Consider the following 14,747-nt stretch of genomic DNA (forward strand, 5'->3'; position numbering starts at 1 on the left):
GGCGGTTAGGCCGCGTCACGTGACGGGCTCAGCGCTCCGCCGTCACGTGACGCCCGTCCGCAGCCTCTGCCGTTCTCCGCGGCGCCCCCTTCCGCCTGACGCGCCCCCGGCGGCGGCCGCGCAGCCCTGGCTCCTCGCGGGCTCGGGCGGCGGCTGCGGCGGGGCTATGGCGAGCGGCGGTGGCGGGGGTAACACCGGCGCGGGTGCGGGGCCGGGGATGGGCCTGAGCCTCGGCCTAGGTCTGGGTCTGAGCCTAGGCATGAGTGAGGCCACCAGCGAGGCAGAGGAGGAGGCGGCCACGGCCGAGGCGGTGGGACGCTTGGCCACGACGCTGTGGCTACGGCTCCGCGGCTGGGAGGCGGTGCTGGCGGCGGCGCAGCGGTTGCTGGTGTGGGAGAAGCCGCTGCACAGCCTGGTCACGGCTGCCGCGCTCAACGGCCTCTTCTGGTAACGGCCGCGGAGGAGGGGGCGGGGCCGGGATGAGCGGGAGAGCTTGGGAGGGAAGGGTCGAGAGCACCATTCCCCTTTCTGGGTTATCACTTGGCCTGGGGGGCATGACCCGTACCCAGTTTTTGCAGGCTGACATCCGCTTAGATTTCTTCCGTCTCTGAGTCGTGAGTCGCGAGTCGTGAGTCGCGAGTCGCGAGTCAGGCCTGGAGGTGCCATTCCCCCATCAGTAGGCGCCTTTCCACCTTCTGAGATGGATGCATGAGTCTCTCTCACCCACTCACTGCTGAGGTGCCTGTCTCTCCTTAAGGTTGCTGTCTTCCTCGTCCCTCCGGCCCTTTTTCCTACTCAGCGTCTCACTTTTGGCCTATTTTCTGCTGGATCTCTGGCAGCCTCGCTTTCTCCCTGACGTGTCAGGTGAGTGTTTCTTCATTCGGTAAGCACCCATTGGGCACTTGCTTGGTGCCTGATTCCGCTGGGTGGAGTTAAATGGTGAGGGGAACGTACAGCAGGCCACCTGCCTCCCAGGCATAGCCCACTTCCTTTTTGTAGGGAATTCCCTAAAATGAAAATTGCCCCTTTCCCAAATTAATGCTACTGTAGGTGCAGTGGTTAAGATGGTGAAGTCTGCAGCCATATTGCCTGGGTTCCATTCCCTGCTCTGCCACCTACCATGTCTGTGACCTTGTAAAAGTAGCTCAATCTCTGTTTGCCTCAATTTCCTTATCTGTAAAACACGGATGATAGATTTTACTTCATAGAGAGGTGAGAAGAGGATTAATGAGTTAATACACATTCTATGCTTATGATAGTGCTTTACATGTAAGCTGTATAAATAGAACGTCAGTGTTGTTTTTCTTGTTATCCATATAATTTGCTTAATAGGTGACAGGCTGTGTGTGAGTTGCTTGGGAGATAAGCATGAGTAAAATGTAGTTCTCATGTTGGAGAAGATTAATGTCTAAAGAAGGAGACAGAGGCAAACAAAAACATGTAACAGCTCCCCCATTGGTATCTGAAGAAAGTGCTCTGGGGCTGCAGAGGAGGGACAGCTATTTCTGCCTTGGGAAGTGTCTCCCAGGGCCCCTATCACTCAATAATTTGTCCCTCTCCGCTCTCTCTAGCATCATCCCCAGAGGAGCCACACTCTGACAGGTGAGTATAGGCCACCTCTTGAAGACAAATGCCCACATCCTGTCCTGCTTGCCGGTGCCGGTGTCACCAAGGAGCAGGGCAGTGCCCCAGCATTGTGAATGAACTGGTAACAAGCCATGGGTTTTTCATGATCCTAGGCACCTGTGTAGGTGGTTTTGTGCCTGCTCTTTTTGGGGCAGAGGGTTGGGTCCTCCTGGCTTTGCTTCCTAAGACCAGGACAGCCTCCTTTTGGGAGGTGGGGTTGTTTACTTTTTTAGACTAAAGATATCATTGGCATTCTCAGAGGGATTTAAGTGTCTAGGAATCTGGTATCTGAGGCCTCCAGGGGTTATGTCATGTCTCCCCAGTGAGGGTGCGGGGTCAGGCGCCCGGCCGCACCTGCTGAGTGTGCCCGAGTTGTGCAGATACCTGGCTGAGAGCTGGCTCACCTTCCAGATTCACCTGCAGGAGCTGCTGCAGTACAAGAGGCAGAATCCAGCTCAGGTAACCTCCCCTACATCATATAACAGTTCACTACACTGAAGGGGTATAGAGGTGGCGGGGAATGGGAGTGGAGCGATGTAAATTCCCGGGTTGAAGACCCTGAAAGAAGAGGCCTGGGCACCTTTTTGAGGCAACATTCACAGCTAGTCCCTCGTGCAGGAGGCAGTCTCACCTCAGGAAATAAGCTTCTGATAGCCTGACACTTTTTTCCTGACAAGTGTGAATTATAGGTGGTGGGTACTATCTATTGGCAGCTTCCTGAATTGGTGGTCTTGAGCATCCTCTTAAGCAAACTGGACCACCCCATTCCTCGAGGACATACCTATCCTACCAGCTGAGCAGTAGTTTTTTACCCAGCTGAGCGGGGCGCATATCTCAGTGTGCTGTTCTTAGACTTGTGCTCTTCTCTGCAGTTCTGTGTTCGAGTCTGCTCTGGCTGTGCTGTGTTGGCTGTGCTGGGACACTATGTTCCAGGGATTATGATTTCCTACATTGTCTGTGAGTAGGGTCTGTCCCTGCCCTATTTAAAGCCCTCTCCTTTCTTCTTTCCTTGGACTGACCCACAGGAAAGACTATGGTCTCTGCTCAGTTTCTGATTTGTGGAGATCTCCAGGGATGCTTTAGTATTAGTAACTGTGGAAGACTTAACCTGGGGAGGAGGGCAGTGGATGTGTCAAGAAGAGGTTGGCACTGACTTGGGAAAGGACCTTGCCTACCTTCAGCACTTCAGTTTAGGGACCAGCTGAATGGGGGCTCTTAGGAAATTGACGTAGGGAGCTCTTAGTTGACATTCTTAACCCATAGTGTTGAGTATCCTGCTGTGGCCCCTGGTGGTTTATCATGAGCTGATCCAGAGGATGTACACTCGCCTGGAGCCCCTGCTCATGCAGCTGGACTACAGCATGAAGGCAGAAGCCAATGCCCTGCATCACAAACACGACAAGAGGAGTAAGGGGCTGCCCTAATCCAGGAGGGTGAAAGAGCGGGAGGGCCTTGGTTTGGGGCTCATGCGATGCCCTGGAATTGAGATCTTCTCCAGTTCTTTAACTGTATTTGTCTCCCCTCCCATCATTCATGCTTGGTCACTGCTCTACTACTCTTGCTTTTCTAGAGCGGCAAGGGAAGAATGCACCCCCAGGAGGTGATGAGCCACTGGCAGAGACAGAGAGCGAAAGCGAGGCAGAGCTGGCTGGCTTCTCCCCAGTGGTGAGGTCCAGGGAAGACGGGGTGTCAAACAGAAAGCCAGAGGAAAAATATTTCTGCTTTGGAGCTGCCACCTCCAAAGGATGTGGAAGCCAGAGGTTTTGGGAGAGGGGATGCTCCTGATAAATTGGTTCTTTTAGCCCCTCACATGTCGTGTTCATCCTGGTTCTCCTGCCAGGTGGATGTGAAGAAAACAGCATTGGCCTTGGCCATTACAGACTCAGAGCTGTCAGATGAGGAGGCTTCTATCTTGGAGAGTGGTGGCTTCTCCGTATCCCGGGCCACAACTCCGCAGCTGACTGATGTCTCCGAGGGTACGGGTAGCCCTTTGTTGCCCTGCTGCACCCCCCCACAATCTTTGTGTTACCTACCACGGGTACTTGCTGTGCTCTTTGGCCCACTGACTCTAATTCTACTCAGCTCCTAAAAGACCTTAACACCTAGGGCTTGGCCCAGCTTTCCATGTCTTGAATTCTCATCCTTAAACTCGTTGGCTGTTGTGGCTAATCAGAGCAGCAGCAGGCCCATCCTTAATTCTTTGTTCTCTGCACAGATTTGGACCAGCAGAGCCTGCCAAGTGAACCAGAGGAGACCCTAAGCCGGGACCTAGGGGAGGGAGAGGAGGCAGAGCTGGCCCCTCCCGAAGACCTACTGGGCCGTCCTCAAGCCTTGTCAAGGCAAGCCCTGGACTCAGAGGAAGAGGAAGAAGATGTGGCAGCTAAGGAAACCTTGCTTCGGCTCTCATCCCCCCTCCACTTTGTGAACACGCACTTCAATGGGGCAGGGTCCCCCCCAGATGGAGTGAAATGCTCCCCTGGAGGACCAGTGGAGACACTGAGCCCCGAGACAGTGAGTGGTGGCCTCACTGCTCTGCCCAGCACCCTGTCACCCCCACTTTGCCTTGCTGGAAGTGACCCGGCCCCCTCCCCTTCCATTCTCCCACCTATTCCCCAGGACTCACCCCAGCCCCTGCCTGCCCCTGAGGAAGAAGAGGCACTCACCACTGAGGACTTTGAGTTGCTGGATCAGGGGGAGCTGGAGCAGCTGAATGCAGAGCTGGGCTTGGAGCCAGAGACACCTCCAAAACCCCCTGATGCTCCACCCCTGGGGCCCGACACCCATTCTCTGGTACAGTCAGACCAAGAAGCTCAGGCCGTGGCAGAGCCATGAGCCACTGGGGAAGGAGCTGCAGGCACAGTAGGGCTTCCTGGCTAGGAGTGTTGCTGTTTCCTCCTTTGCCTACCACTCTGGGGAGGGGCAGTGCGTGGGGAAGCTGGCTGTCGGATGGTAGCCATTCCACCCTCTGCCTGCCTGCCTGCTTGCTGTCCTGGGGGCATGGTGCAGTACCTGTGCCTAGGATTGGTTTTAAATTTGTAAATAATTTTCCATTTGGGTTAGTGGATGTGAACAGGGCTAGGGAAGTCCTTCCCACAGCCTGTGCTTGCCTCCCTGCCTCATCTCTATTCTCATTCCACTATGCCCCAAGCCCTGGTGGTCTGGCCCTTTCTTTTTCCTCCTATCCTCAGGGACCTGTGCTGCTGTGCCCTCATGTCCCACTTGGTTGTTTAGTTAAGGCACTTTATAATTTTTCTCTCTTGTGTTCCTTTCTGCTTTATTTCCCTGCTGTGTCCTGTCCTTAGCAGCTCAACCCCATCCTTTGCCAGCTCCTCCTATCCCATGGGCACTGGCCAAGCTTTAGGGAGGCTCCTGGTCTGGGAAGTAAAAAGTAAACGTGGGGCAGTGGGTCAGGCCAGTAGTTACACTGTTAAGTTACTATAGTCTGTGTAACCTTCACTGCATCCTTGCCCCATTCAGCCCAGCCTTTCATGATGCAGGAGAGCAGGGATCCCACAGTACATGCGCCAGCACTGGAGTTGGTGAGCATGCGCTCTGTCTTGAGATGAGGAGCTTCCTTACTGCTCCTCTGGGTGATCCAAGTGTAGTGGGACCCCCTGCTAGGGTCAGGAAGTGGACAGTAACATCTGTGCAGTTGTTGACTTGAAAAATAAAGTGTTGATTGGCTAGAACTGCTGCCTCCCTGACTGTGAGCTGCCTTCCACCCCCTGCACTGCACTGCGTTCTCTCCTCACCCTTACCTGCTTCACCCTAGTCTGTTCTGGCTGTTTATTACCTTGTTGCAAAACACGGCGGAAGCAAGGATTACCTTGACAACCCTAGCTTCTCCTTAGCCATCTTCCCTGACAGTGTGATCTGTTTAGTGAGATTTAGCATGTGTGAATAAAGTGTATGCAGGAGGAAGTTGCCTTGTCTTCCCAATCAGTAGAAATTTGGGACCATAACAATTATGTTTTACCATGTGGCCTACAACCTTAACACTGTTTTCTTAAGAAGTCTTCACCCATCTACGTGCTAACAACTCAGCCCAGATTTGTCTACGCTGGGGAAGCCAAACAAGCAATAGAGGACCTTTACAAACTGTGTTAGAAATGAGTTGGAGCCAAGGAACACTGAAGAAATAGTATCTTAACAGTTACTGAGTCCATTGTATGTGCTTGGCTCTGCTCTGAGTAATTTATAGGTATTAAGATTTTTGCTCACAGCTCAGATATGTACTATTATTAACTTCATTTTATAGACAGGTTGTTTCCTGAAGGCCACAGGTACCAGTAAATTGTGGAGCCAGAACCCAAACCCAAGCAGTTTTGGCTTCAGCAAATGCATCAAACAGCGCCTGTCCATTAATAGGGCACAGATAGCAAGATGCACAAGGATGTGGGAACTATAGAGAACCAATCTGATAACCTTGGCTTAACAGAGTGGACATGGCAAGCCTTCCTCTGCACAGAACTGAGCAGATGGCCTCCTTTATGAGTTCATGTTCTCCGCCTTCAGCTGGAGGTACCATATGGCAATGCTACCTGTCTTTCTGCTGGAGGTACCATATGGTAATGTTACCCGTCTTTCTGAGGTTGACTTTTATGCCATGTCTTTCCTAAGTGTGTAAGAATTTTTCTGTTTGCTTCACATTTGACTGAGAATCATTCCAGGGTTTGACTGAGCCCCTGTCCTGTGTCACTGAAGGAACTCGAACTTTTCCATCATTTAGAGATTTCAGAGGGGAATGGGAAAACAGTTCTAATCAATAAGCAAGCAATTCAAGAAAAAGAATTAACCAATCAGGCAATGGCTGCCACATGTCCTATCTTTAATCCATTTTCTTACTAAGATTGGACATTGACAATAGAACCAGAAGCTTGTAGCTGGATCAGAATATTCTCCAGAGGCCTGGAGTCTGATGAAGGTCTATTCTTTTTTGTTTGTTTGTGTTTTGAGATGGAGTCTTGTTCTGTGGCCAGGCTAGAGTACAATGGCGCAATCTTGGCTCACTGCAACCTCCGCCTCCCAGGTTCAAAAAATTCTGCCTCAGCCAGTCAAGTAGCTGGGATTATAGGTGCGTGCCACGATGCCTGGCTATTTTTTGTATTTTTAGTAGAGGCAGGGTTTCAATATGTTGGCCAGGCTGGTCTCGAACTCCTGACCTCAGGTGATTCACCCACCTCGGCCTCCCAAAGTGCTGGGATTACAGGTGTAAACCACGGCGCCCGGCCTCATGAGGGTCTATTCTTTACATTCACCATGGTCTGATGGTTGCTACATGTTTGTCTATGATTTTTTTTTTTCTATTATCAGGTGTCTTGGCCGTTTTATGCCCCATGATGAAAGGGCCAAAGGTTTTCATATGAGTAAAAGAAAAAAGCAGAAATGTGAAACCTACAATTAAGCTAAACAAAAATCAATTGGAAAAGTACAGGTTGGGGGCCGGGCGCGGTGGCTCAAGCCTGTAATCCCAGCACTTTGGGAGGCCGAGACGGGCAGATCACGAGGTCAGGAGATCGAGACCATCCTGGCTAACACGGTGAAACCCCGTCTCTACTAAAAAATACAAAAAACTAGCCGGGCGAGGTGACAGGCGTCTGTAGTCCCAGCTACTCAGGAGGCTGAGGCAGGAGAATGGCGTAAACCCGGGAGGCGGAGGTTGCAGTGAGCTGAGATCCGGCCACAGCCCTCCAGCCTGGGCGACAGAGTGAGACTCTGTCTCAGAAAAGAAAAAAAAAAGGAAAGTACAGGTTGGGGGGAGAAGAGTTGGCTACATGTTTATGTTGGGGGAGGAGGCAGTACATTTTAGCTATGTATTCAAACAGCTAATAGTTTAATGTTGCTGCTTGTAAACTTAATTTTAGGCTGCATTAATAAAAGCATAGTCTCCAAAACAAGAAATGTGATAATTCTAGTGTCCTGTGCATAAATATTCTAATAATTCCAGAGGATGGCTTGCTATGCTTGTGGGCAAATTGTAGTATGTCCAGGAGATGACTGCTAGAAATGAAGGCTGAAAATCATCATAAGACAAACTGTTGGAGGAACTGGGAACCTCTAATCCAAGAAGACAGCTGAATTGGTTCACATCAGCTGGCTTCCAACTTCAAAGGTTTGTCTGCAGGACTTCAGAGGGCAGATATGAGTTGAGTTTGGTTGATAATAGTGCTAGGTAGAATTTAATTTTCTAGTCAAGGGAATATTGCAAAACAGTAAATTTAAATGATCTTCAAAAGTATAATGATCAAGGGCAGTGATTCTAAGAATAATTCCATCATGGAAGGACAATATTATCACCATGTTTTGCTTTTAGTTTCCAACTAAAGTCAGCTTGGACTTCTCTTCCTCTGTCTGCTCCCTTAAAAGTTGATATTTTGGGCCAGCGCGGTGGCTCACACCTGTAATCTCATCACTTTGGGAGGCCGACGAGGGTGGATCACAAGGTCAGGAGTTTGAGACTAGCCTGGCCAACATGGTGAAACCCCATCTCTACTAAAAATAGAAAAATAAGCCGGGTGTGGTGGCGTGTGCCTGTAGTCCCAGCTGCTCAGGAGGCTGAGGTGGGAGAATCACTTGAACCTGGGAGGCAGAGGTGGCAGTGAGCCGAGTTCATGCCACGGCACTCCAGTCTGGGCAGGAGAGCAAGACTCCATCTCAAAAAAAAAAAAAAAAAGAAGTATTCTGAGATTTGACCCTGGCCTGTCATTACAGCAACAGCAACCCCCAAACAGCTTGTCTTTTCCACTGCTCAGTTGTGCTGCCCTCCCCTATCTCTGCTCTACACACACACACACTCTATCCCTTCACTTGCAAATGTCTCACTTTTTTTTTTTTTTTTTGAAATGGAGTCTCGCTCTGTCTCCCAGGCTGGAGGGCAGTGGCGTGATCTCAGCTCACCGCAACCTCCACCTCCTGGGTTCAAGCGATTCTCCTGCCTCAGTCTCCCAAATAACTGGGACTACAGGCTCACACCACCATGCCCAGTTAACTTTTTGTATTTTTAGTAGAGACATGGTTTTATCATGTTGGTCAGGCTGGTCTCGAACTCCTGACCTCAGGTGATCCACCTGCCTCGGCCTCCCAAAGTGCTGGGATTACAGGTATGAGCCACCGCACCCAGCCCAGCTAATTTTAAAAATATCCTTTAGAGACAAGGTCTTGCTTTGTTGCCCAGGCTTGTCTGAAATTCTTGACTTCAAACAATCTTCCCACCGCAGGTTCCTGAGAAGCTGGGATTATGGGCATGAGCCACTGCACCTGTGATACGGTTTGGTTGTGCCCTCACCCAAATCTCGTCCTTTAGGAAATGACTAGATCATGAAGGCTCCACCCTCATAAATGGGATTAGTGGGCTGGGCATGTGGCTCACCCCTGTAATCCCAGTACTTTGGGAGGCCAAGGCCAGTGGATCACTTGAGGTCAGGAATTCGAGACCAGCCTGGCCAACATGGTGAAAACTCAGGAGGCAGAGGTTGCAGTGAGCTGAGATTGTGCCATTGCACTCCAGCCTGGGAGACAGAGCAAGACTCTGTCTCAAACAAAACAAAACAAACAAACAAAAAAGGCTGGGCAGGGTGGCTCACACCTGTAATCCCAGCACTTTGGGAGGGCAAGGCGGGTGGATCACCTGAAGTCAGGAGTTCGAGACCAGGCTGACCAACATGGTGAAACCCCGTCCCTACTAAAAATACAAAAATTAGCCTGGCGTGGTGGTGCATGTCTGTAGTCCCAGCTGCTAAGGAGCCAGAGGCAGGATAAATGCTTGAACCCAGGAGGCAGAGGTTGCAGTGAGCCAGGATCATGCCACTGCATTCCAGCCTGGGTGACAGAGAGAACCTGTCTCAAAAAAAAAAAAAAAAAAAAAATTGGAGTTACTGCCCTTATAAAAGGACTTGAGATAGCCTAAATCTGTTTGCCTCTTCTACCATTTGAGGACACATAGAAGATGCCATCGATGAGGATGGGCCCTCACTATACACCAAAGCTGCTGATGCCTTGATCTTGGACTTCCCAGCATCCAGAATTGTGAGCAATAAACGTTGATTGTTTGTAAATTATCTAGTCTCAGGTATTTTGGTATAGCAGCCCAAATGGACTAAGACAACACTTCAGTAAAAAGTGTTAATACCGGCCGGGCGCGGTGGCTCAAGCCTGTAATCCCAGCACTTTGGGAGGCCGAGACGGGCGGATCACGAGGTCAGGAGATCGAGACCATCCTGGCTAACACAGTGAAACCTCGTCTCTACTAAAAATACAAAAACTTAGCCGGGCGAGGTCGCAGGCGCCTGTAGTCCCAGCTACTCGGGAGGCTGAGGCAGGAGAATGGCGTGAACCCGGGAGGCGGAGCTTGCAGTGAGCTGAGATCCGGCCACTGCACTCCAGCCTGGGTGACAGAGCGAGACTCCGTCTCAAAAAAAAAAAAAAAAAAAAAAGTGTTAATACCAAAGTGTACTGATAATTTATTTCTGCATAACAAACTAAAGTTAGCAGCCTAAAACAACAAACATTATCTCACACTACTTCTGAGGATTAGGTATCTGGGTAGTTGGCTGGGTGTGGTGGCTCACGCCTGTAATCCCAGCACTTTGGGAGGCTGAGGCAGGCAGATCACGAGTTCAGGAGTTCGAGACCATCCTGGCCAACCTGGTGAAACCCCGTTTCTACTAAAAATAGAAAAAAAATTAGCCAGGCGTGGTGGCGGGTGCCTGTAGTCCCAGCTACTCGGGAGGCTGAGGCAGGAGAATGGCATAAACCTGGGAGGCAGAGCTTGCAGTGAGCCGAGATTGTGCCACTGCACTCCAGCCTGGGTGACAGATCAAGACTCCGTCTCAAAAAAAAAATAAGCTGGGTGTGGTGGCACGTGCCTGTAATCCCAGCTACTCGGGAGGCTAAGACGCAAGAATCGCTTGAACCCGGGAGGCGGAGGTTGCAGTGAACCGAGATCACACCACTGCACTCCAGCCTGGGCGACACAAGAAGACTCCATCTCAAAAAAAAAAAAAAAATCCACCTCTTGAAGGGAGAAGTATCAAAGAATTTGTAGATACAGTTTTAAACTACCACACAAAATTTATCTGGAATTTATATTAAAGGATTTTGACTGACAATGTACTAATTTTTTTAATTAAAAAGACAATTTATCTTTTTGATAAATTGGGAAATGGGAAATGAACAAATTTAGTAATAACTAAAGAAATATACAAACAAGTTGGGTGTGGTGGCTCATGCTGAGGTGGTAGGATCACTTGAACCTAGGAGTTCGAGGCTAGAGTGAGCTATAATCGTACCACTGCATTCCAGCCTAGGTAACAGGGTGAGGCCCCATCTTAATAAAAATAGGCTGGGTGCAGTGGTTTACGCCTGTAATCCCAGCACTTTGGGAGGCCAAGAGTTCAAGACCTGCCTAGGCAACATAGTGAGACACCCCCATCTCTACAAAATATATATATTTTTTAAATTATATATAATATATAATAAAAATTTTATTATCTATATTTTATATGTTATATATTGTATTATATGTTATTTATATGTTATTTTAATTTTTTATTAAAATTATATTATATATATAATAAAAAATTAACCACGTGAGGTACTTGTGCCTGTGATCTCATCTACTCTGGAAGCTGAGGCAGGAGGACCGCTTGAACCCAGGAGGTTGAGGCAGCAGTGAGCCGTAACTGAGCTACTGCACTCCAACCTAGGCAACAGAGCAAGACCCTGTCTCATAACAACAACAACAAAAACCCATAAACGTTTGTTAATTATCGAGTATATGTTAGCCATAGAATTCAGTGCTTTACATGCATCATTTTATTTAATCTTCACTCCACATTGATGTAGGAACTGATTTTTTTCCCCATTTTATAGATGAGGAACTGAAGCCTTATTGAGGTAAAATGACTTGGCCAGAGTCATGCAGCTGGTTGTGATCATAATACCATTTTTCAGAATTCTGGTATTCCCACATATCCTCGCATTTTAAAGTACCAAAACAGAAATTTAGGTGAGGTGAAATAATTCCTTTTATTTATTTATTTATTTTTGAGATGGAGTCTCACTCTGTTGCCCAGGCTGGAGTGCAGTGGCACAATCTCGGCTCACTGCTACCTCCACCTTCCGGGTTCAAGCAATTCTTCTGCCTCAGCCTCCTGAGTAGCTGGGACTACAGGTGCGCGCCACTATGCCCGGCGAATTTTTGTATTTTTTTTAGTAGAGACGCAGTTTCACTATATTGGTCAGGCTGGTCTTGAACTCCTGACCTCTGCCTGCCTTGGCCTCTCAAAGTGCTGGGATTACAGGCGTAAGCCACTGTGCCCGGCCCTAGATGAAATAATTATTTAAGCATTAAAAAAAGAAATCTGATTTCTAGATCATTTGTAAATGAGGTATAGCTGCATTAAAAATTTGAACACACAAGAGCCTATTTGGAAAGCATTGTTGCATTCCACAGACTTCAAAAGGAGAAAAAAATGTCAATGGACAAAACAAGCTTCTGTTACAACAATAGTTAATCTATTAAAGAGTTCAAAGACTCTTTAAACAAGTAGACCTTAGAAATAGGACATTAAATTTTAAATGAGTTTTCTGCATCAGAATCTCAATCTATATTCAATGAAATTGAAGAAGATGGATATAATGCTCTGCATGGTGGCTCATGCCTGTAATCCCAGCTCTTTGGGAGGCTGAGACAGAAGGATCCCTTGAGCCCAGAAGTTTGAGGCTGCAGTGAGCCACGATCATGCTATTGCACTCCAGAATGGGTGACAGAGCGAGACCTGATCTCTAAAAAATAAATAAATAAATAAATAATACTTGGAAAAAGAAGATGGATTCGAACCAAATATATGTCCTTTGAAGCAAAAACTAGAGCTTACCAGAATTTAAAACAAAAACAAAAACAAAACACATCTATGCAAAGAAACAAACAAACAAAAAAAGGCCGGGCACAGTGGCTCAAGCCTGTAATCCCAGCACTTTGGGAGGCCGAGACGGGCGGATCACGAGTTCAGGAGATCGAGACCATCCTGGCTAACACGGTGAAACCCCGTCTCTACTAAAATACAAAAAAAATTAGCCGGGCGAGGTGGCGGGCGCCTGTACTCCCAGCTACTCGGGAGGCTGAGGCAGGAGAATGGCGTGAACCCGGGAGACGGGGCTTGCAGTGAGCTGAGATCCGGCCACTGCACTCCAGCCTGGGCAACAGAGCCAGACTCCGTCTCCCAAAAAAAAAAAAAAAAAAAAAAAGAAACAAAAAAAAATTGTTCAAAAAGATCTCATCCAGCACCATGAGAGCTATTAAAAAAAAAGGAAAAAAATTAAAACTCTTCAAAGTTACCAAACAAGAGATGAGATTATTTAAACGAGAAATAATCGAATAACTATGTGAAGTTAAATTATAACTATTTCTTTACCATTCTCCTCAGTAGTATAACACCAGAAACAGCTTTTTAGAAGCTAGCAAAATTTGCACAAAAAATACATTTGCAACTTAACAGTAACACTTTTATATATTTTAAGAGATGTCTATTCTTAAAAAAAGCAGGCCAGGCATGGTGGCTCACGTCTGTAATTCCAGCACTTTGGGAGGCCGAGGTGGGTGGATCATTTGAGGTTAGGAGTTCGAGACCAGCCTGACCAACATGGTGAAACCCCATCTGTACTAAAAATACAAAAATTAGCCGAGCAAGGGGGCACGTGCTTGTAATACCAGCTACTCAGAAGGCTGAGGCAGGAGAATTCTTGAACCCGGCTTGAACCCGGGAGGCAGGGGTTGCAGTCAGCGAAGATCGTGCCACTGCACTCCAGCCTGGGTGACAGAGCGAGACTCCGTCTCAAAAAATAAAAAAATAAAAAGAGCAAATAATTTTATTTTCAATTATTTATGATTACATTTTCATTTTTATTAGAGTTTAATTTTTTACTTCAACATGTTATTCTATCTGTTGATTTATACTAAAATAATTATGTTTAAGTCATATTTTTACATTTAGTTATATATAAATACATACATAAGTATTTGTCTTTCAAATGTATTTAGCAATTTTGTTTTTAATGCTGAACATTTTGCTTTAAAAATAAATTACCATTTTATGAAAGTAAGTACTGAAATACCAGTGAAGTCACTGTGCGCTGGTCTTTCCATTTCTAACCGCTGGTAATTACTGGCACTGGGATTTGAACTCAGAATAGCTCCAGTTTTAGATTTCATCTAAATCAGGGTTTCTCAAAGACTGTACTACTGACTTTTGAACCAGATAAGTATTTGGTGGTAGGTGGGGCTGACTGTTTTATTCATTGTAGAATGTTTTTTGTTTGGTTGGTTTTGGGTTTGTTTTTGTTTGTTTGTTTGTTTGTTTTGTTTTTTGGAGACAGGGTCTCACTTTGTTGCCTAGGCTGGAGTGCAGTGGCATGAACACAGCTCACCTGTAGTCTAAACCTCCTGGGCTCAAGCAATCCTCCCACTTCAGCCTCCCAAGTATATGGGGACTACAGGTATGTGCCACCACTCTCAGCTAATTAAAAAAAAATTTTTTTTAATTTTTAATTGTTGTGGGTACATCGTAGGTGTATATATTTATGGGGTACATGAGATATTTTGATACAGGCATGCAATGAGTAATAATGACACCAGGGCAAATGGGGGTATCCATCTCCTCAAGCATTTATCCTTTGTGTTACAAACAATCCAATTACACTCTTTTAGTTATTTTAAATTTACAATTCAATTATTTTTGACTATAGTCACTCTGTTGTGCTAGCAAATACTAGGTCTTATTCATTCTAATTTTTAAAATTTTTGTAGAGCCTGGGTCCCGCCATGTTGCCCAGGCTGTATAGAATGTTTAGTATCGGCCGGGCACGGTGGCTCACGCCTGTAATCCCAGCACTTTGGGAGGCCAAGGTGGGCGGATCACGAGGTCAGGAGATCGAGACCATCCTAGCTAAAACGGGGAAACCCCATCTCTACTAAAAATACAAAAAAATTAGCCAGGCGTGGAGGTGGGCGCTGGTAGCCCCAGCTTCTCCGGAGGCTAAGGCAGGAGAATGGCGTAAACCCGGGAGGCTGCAGAGCTTGCAGTGAGCGGAGATCGCGCTACTGCACTCCTGCCTGGGCGACA

The 14,747-nt window shown here is 47.5% G+C and overlaps 1 protein-coding gene across 2 annotated transcripts; it reads left to right on the forward strand.

The window, feature by feature from the left end:
* Positions 1 to 8: 8 nt before the first annotated feature.
* On the forward strand, positions 9 to 5,547 carry RETREG2 (reticulophagy regulator family member 2). Of its 2 annotated transcripts, none has more exons than XM_003907983.2 (9): positions 9 to 447; positions 758 to 864; positions 1,572 to 1,602; positions 1,950 to 2,085; positions 2,499 to 2,583; positions 2,890 to 3,033; positions 3,197 to 3,291; positions 3,467 to 3,602; positions 3,842 to 5,547. In XM_003907983.2, exons 1-9 carry the CDS (start codon positions 167 to 169, stop codon positions 4,456 to 4,458), a joined length of 1,632 nt encoding a protein of 543 aa, XP_003908032.1. In that variant the 5' UTR covers positions 9 to 166; the 3' UTR covers positions 4,459 to 5,547. The 2 variants fall into 2 exon arrangements, with proteins under 2 accessions (XP_003908032.1, XP_017802495.1); XM_017947006.1 differs by having other exon boundaries at positions 42 to 447; positions 2,038 to 2,085.
* The last annotated feature ends 9,200 nt before the right edge of the window (positions 5,548 to 14,747 follow it).

Source organism: Papio anubis, chromosome 10 (genome assembly GCF_008728515.1).
Source record: "Papio anubis isolate 15944 chromosome 10, Panubis1.0, whole genome shotgun sequence".
Lineage (NCBI taxonomy): Eukaryota > Metazoa > Chordata > Mammalia > Primates > Cercopithecidae > Papio > Papio anubis.

What these genes read in the sequence shown, in the direction of transcription:
- RETREG2 (XM_003907983.2), top strand. Translation starts at nt 167, where the DNA reads ATGGCGAGCGGCGGTGGCGGGGGTAACACCGGCGCGGGTGCGGGGCCG. An exon ending in GCGCTCAACGGCCTCTTCTG is followed by an intron (nt 448 to 757) that starts GTAACGGCCGCG and finishes TCTCTCCTTAAG; the next exon opens with GTTGCTGTCTTCCTCGTCCC. An exon ending in AGAGGCAGAATCCAGCTCAG is followed by an intron (nt 2,086 to 2,498) that starts GTAACCTCCCCT and finishes TCTTCTCTGCAG; the next exon opens with TTCTGTGTTCGAGTCTGCTC.